Source organism: Cryptomeria japonica, chromosome 11 (assembly GCF_030272615.1).
Source record: "Cryptomeria japonica chromosome 11, Sugi_1.0, whole genome shotgun sequence".
In the NCBI taxonomy this organism is placed as follows: domain Eukaryota; kingdom Viridiplantae; phylum Streptophyta; class Pinopsida; order Cupressales; family Cupressaceae; genus Cryptomeria; species Cryptomeria japonica.
Window position 1 is genome coordinate 75080830 of NC_081415.1, and position 5433 is coordinate 75086262.

The window sequence follows — 5433 nt, forward strand, 5'->3', positions numbered from 1 at the left end:
TTTGATTTTTTTCAATTTTTAATAATTCTTGAGTGTCTAATTAATTTAAAGTCTAATGCAATTGATGGTGGAAATAATATTAACACCAGATTTATATATTAAATACAATTCTACCTATATTTTCTAAAATTAATTGTTGAAATCTATAGTACTAAAGATATCAACCTAGAAGATATAAATTTATATTGATATATATTCTAAAATCAAGACATACATAAATTATTAATTTTCTTCACCATGGACACTATAAAGAAAAGGCTAATGCATTATATTTATTTAAAATTATTCAAGGCCCCTTCCATACTAAAGTAATAAAAAACAAACCAATTGTTTTTGTTTAAAATTGTTCTTTCTTATGACAAGAAAAAAAATCACTATATTGTATCTAATGACCAAGTATTCATATCTATAAACATTAATTTATGGCACTAGTTATAAAAATCCAACAACCACATTATAGTCAATTCCCCAACTATTTATATTATGCATCAACTACATAAATTTGTAAAATTTCTTTTCTATCATTACCAACAAATAACTAGTGTTTTTTAGTTAATGTATGAATTGTTTATTTTTAAAAATATTATTTTGTCACTACTAATAAATAAGTTGTGCATTGTAGTCAATAAATAAATTATTTATAATTATTATTTTATGTCACCACAAATGAATAGCTAGCACATTTTAATCAATGTGCCAACTACTTATATTTATATGAATTTATTTTCTATCACTACCAAGAAAAGGCCAATGCAATATATTTAATATGCTAACTATTTATAATTATAAGCATTTTTCTTATCAATACCAATTAAAAATAAGTACGTGTTAACTATTTATATTTTTAGAATTTTTTTCATCTCACTACAAAGAAATGGTGATGTCCATTTTAGTAAATATATAATCTATTTATCTTTTATAATTATTCTTTCTAATTACAACCAAGAAAAAAGATAACATTATAGCCAATTTAAATGTATTTAAATATATTAGTATTATTTAATGGATCTAATATTAAATAGTGAATACATTATAGTCAATGCACCCACAATTTATGTTAAATGCATTGACCACTAAAATTTATAATATTTCTTTTTGGTTATTGCCAAGAAATAATTGTTTAATTCTACTTAATGTTAAACATTTATCTTTATATATATTATTGTAATTCACCATTAATAAATAAATTGTGTATTTTAGTCAATCAATGAATTTTTTATATTTGTCGTTATTCTTCTATCTCATTGCTAAAGAATATTAGTGCATCATACCCAATATGCCAAATACTTGTATTTATAAGACTACTTGTATTTACAATTATTTCTTATGTCAATGTTGAGAAAAATCCAATGTTCTATAGTCAATGCATTAACCATTTAGATTTATAAGCATTTTTCTATTACTATCAATTGATAATGGGTAGATTATAGTCAATTGCTAGTTGTATGAAACCATAGTCAACGTAGTTATTGTTTATAGTTATAAGCATTTTTCTATCACTACCAATTGATAATCAGTGTATTGTGATCAATGTGTCAATTTTTTATATTTCAAAAATTTTCTATCTCATTGTGAATAAATAACATGTGCATTATAATTAATATTCCAATTTTTTGTCTTTATAGTTGTTCTATATTATTATACACAAGAAAATCCATTACATTGTAGTCAATTTCTAGGTGCATTGTAGCCAATTTCAATGTGGCATTCTTGTATGTCACTACCACGAAAATCTAATGCATTATGGTCAACACACAATGTGTCAAAGTGTCAATTGTTTTTTTTATTTCTACTATTTTTTTTAATCTTTTAGCCAATAAATAACATGTGCATTCTAGTCAATGTGTCAATTGTTTATATATTTATAATTTCTTCTATCTTTTTACAAATAAGTAACCTGCATTCTAATGAAATATCAATTATTTGTCCTTTCTTATTACAACCAAACAAAACTACTACTTTATAGCTGAACACCAATTATTTATATCTATAAGCATTATTTTAATGGCACTAGTAATAAAAATGTAAAACTCTCATTACAATCAATGCCGAACTATTTATATTTAATACATTCACTACTTATAGTATTACAATCCCCACCTAGCCCATTCGTCTATACACTCAATTAAAGTTCTAACTCTTAGGACGGTTTTCCATTGTTTTACCTGGATTAGAGTTTACCAATCTACGAGTGTTCTTTTGAGCCTTATAACGGTGAGAAGTATTTGTGTTAATCTCTTGACTATTTAAGTTGAGAAAGTCTTTACGATTTGCTATCAATTTATAACCTAACATATAAAGGTCTTTTTCTAATCAATGCACCAATTGTTAATAGTTATCAGTTTATTATCTATCGCTGTTCATAAACAATGAATGCATTGACTTTATAATTTGGTTTGGTGTACGATAGCACTAGGATTAATATCTCACTATTTAATTGTTAGGGGATGCTGCTAATAGTGCAGTGAATTATCGGAGAGTTTATCCTATAAATATGCCCCTCAAAGTCCGATTCTTTATGCAATTCAACTTCACTAAAGCAATGGCAGTTGCCTCTATTAAGTTTACATTTATCAGTGCAGTCTTAGTTACTCTTTTTGTAAGCCCATGTATTGGCTTGCTCAATTGTCCTACCGAAGAATCCCAAGCTCTTCTTTCCTTCAAAGCAGCCGTGAATGTCTCTGATGGCGTTCTCGGTTCATGGGTTTATGGAACTGATTGTTGCTCCAAGTGGAATGGCATTTCATGCAATAATCTCACCAACCATGTAGAGCGAGTGAATTTGAGTGATTACCATGCAGAGCAGGGCGTACAGAGTGGAATTATCTCTGGTAGTTTCTGCAACCTTCCTTTCCTCAAATACCTCATCCTGAAGAACATTGGTTTAACTGGTAGTATTCCTTCTTGTTTAGGAAATCTCTCTCATCTTCAGCATCTACGTTTACAAAAAAATAGTTTGAGCGGAATAGTTCCCGCAGTGATTTGCCAGCTCAGCAATCTTAGCTATTTAGATGTAAGCTTTAACCAGCTAATTGGAATGTTGCCATCATGTCTAAAAAATCTCTCCTTTCTTAGGTTGTTGGGTCTCTCCTTTAACAAATTCCAGGGGAGCCTTCAGCTTAGTGGGTTTTCCTCCCTTGAGCAGCTGTATGCTCGTAATTTTTCATTGTATAATTACACTACTTCTTCGCAGCTAGCATTGCCATCCTCTGTAAAGATTCTCTGGCTCTCCTCGATTACCATTTCAGATACTTTGTTCCATAACCTTGCAGATTTAAAGTTTTTGGTGCTATCGCATTGTGTGTTGAACATTAGCACAAGTTGGTTTCCCCAGTTTCAATTAGGAGGCATAGATATAAGCTCATGTAGTATTGGAGGTCGAATTCCCGAGTGGCTTTTCACTCAGTATTCATTGCAGAGATTGACATTGGCTGATGATAATATTGTTGGAGAAATACCTTCATGGTTCTGGGAGAACAATCCTCAGTTATATATGTTGAATCTTTCAGGAAATCATTTGTTTGGTAGCCTTCCTATCCAGCCTAGATCAGCTCGTTGGATCACACTATTGGATGTATCTAGGAATGAGTTGACTGGACACATGCCATCTGCGTTGCCTCCAGATCTACAACTCTTGATGGTTAATGGCAATTCTCTAATTGGCAATATTCCTACAAGCTTGTGCGATTTGATTCACCTTGAAAAGTTAGATCTGTCAAACAACAAATTCAGTGGAAACATTCCTACATGCTTTACCAGCTACAAGGTAATTCAAGTGTTAAATTTAGGGGATAATAGGTTGGAGGGAAGCATACCCCAGGGGCTATGTTCCTCCTCTTTAATTGTAAGAAACAATAAATTAGGCGGACCCTTCCCTCCCTTGATCACCAAATGTAAGACCTTACAAGTACTAGATATTGGACACAACAAATTTGCTGGGGATATTCCACGGTCAATTGGAAACTTATCAGGCCTTCAAGTGTTGATGATGAAGGGCAATTGTTTCAGAGGTAGCATTCCTTCAGAGATTTTCCAGCTGAAGAAGCTCCAGATCTTAGACCTTTCGTCTAACAATATATCAGGTGTTATTCCACACAGCATTGCATCTCTACAAGCAATGGCTGTAGCAAGAGAGGAAGGCCATGTGTTATCTAGTCTGTTGCACCCTTTCCACGCAATTGTAAGAAACAAACTCCAAAGGTCATATTCTGAGCTTGGTCCTTTTGAGAATTTTATGTCTGAGGTTTCGTCTCGTGATGAATTGTATATGACTGTGAAAGACTTAGATTTGCACTACCCATATATTCTTTCCACACTCACAGGCATAGATCTCTCTAACAATCGACTGAATGGAGATGTTCCTTTTGAATTTGGAAAGTTGAAGGGGTTGAGGTTTCTCAATCTGTCAATGAACAACCTCAGCGGAGTTATTCCACCCAGTTTTGGGGAAATGAGTCAACTAGAATCATTGGACCTTTCTACAAACAGGTTGTATGGAAGTATTCCTCCAGAATTTCAATCTCTAACTTCGTTGGAATGCTTAAATTTGTCCAGCAACAATCTCTCCAGCAACATACCGCAAGGAGGACAGATGATCACATTTGATAAGACATCATATTCTGGTAATCCGTATTTGGTGGGATGCCCACTTCCAAAGAATTGTTCATGGCCAAAGTTTGCTTCTCCACATCCTTCTACAAACGATATGCAAGATACAAATGAAGATTACAGAAATGAGATACCATTGTTTGAGATTGGACTAGGATTGTCACATGTAGTAGGTTTTTCCTTTGTAATGTTATTTCTTGCTGTGAGAACCAAATGGAGGAAGAGTTACTTCAAGCAGGTTGATAAGATTCTCAAGCTTCTGTTTCCCTCCATCCGTAATAAGAGATTATGAAGTCTTATTTTACCAAAAAAATAAAGCAAAACTATGCCCTGAGCGTCCAAGTCTTAGCTTATTCAAGTTCATTATAGTTTTAACTGTCAAAAGTCTAGCTTTAAGATTTTAGCGTGCAAAAGTATAAATAAAAGTGACTCTTCGTAAGGGTTCAACTTAGTGTCACCCTTGTCAATGTGTCGTCCTGTGTTTTCCTTACCTTACACTGATGATGCAAGTGTAGGATTTACTGTCGCCTTTCGTCACTCTTGTGAATGTTTCATTGTGTGTCTTGCTTCCATTAAATTATGAATGGGATTATGAGGGAAGCTTTCTATAATTAAGCGTATAAATGTTTGTTATTTAATTTGATTTTTATTAGAATAAATATCATTTATTTTGTTAATCTTAATATAATTATGATATAGTTTTTTCTCTGTCACATTATTTTGAATTGTTTCAATTTTCAATCATTTCTTAGTATCTAATTAATTTGAAGTCTAATGCAATTGATGATGAAAATAATATTAACACGTGATTTATATATTTAATAC

At 31.9% G+C, this 5433-nt stretch overlaps 1 protein-coding gene across 1 annotated transcript; it reads left to right on the forward strand.

Annotated features, from left to right (window-relative positions):
• The first annotated feature begins 2542 nt into the window (after positions 1 to 2542).
• LOC131077659 (receptor-like protein EIX2) lies at positions 2543 to 4900 on the forward strand. Its single transcript, XM_058015199.2, has one exon. The coding sequence runs from the start codon at positions 2543 to 2545 to the stop codon at positions 4898 to 4900; it is 2358 nt and encodes a 785-aa protein (XP_057871182.2).
• Positions 4901 to 5433: the final 533 nt, after the last annotated feature.

Coding starts and splice junctions, on each gene's coding strand:
- LOC131077659 (XM_058015199.2), top strand. CDS start 2,543: ATGGCAGTTGCCTCTATTAAGTTTACATTTATCAGTGCAGTCTTAGTT.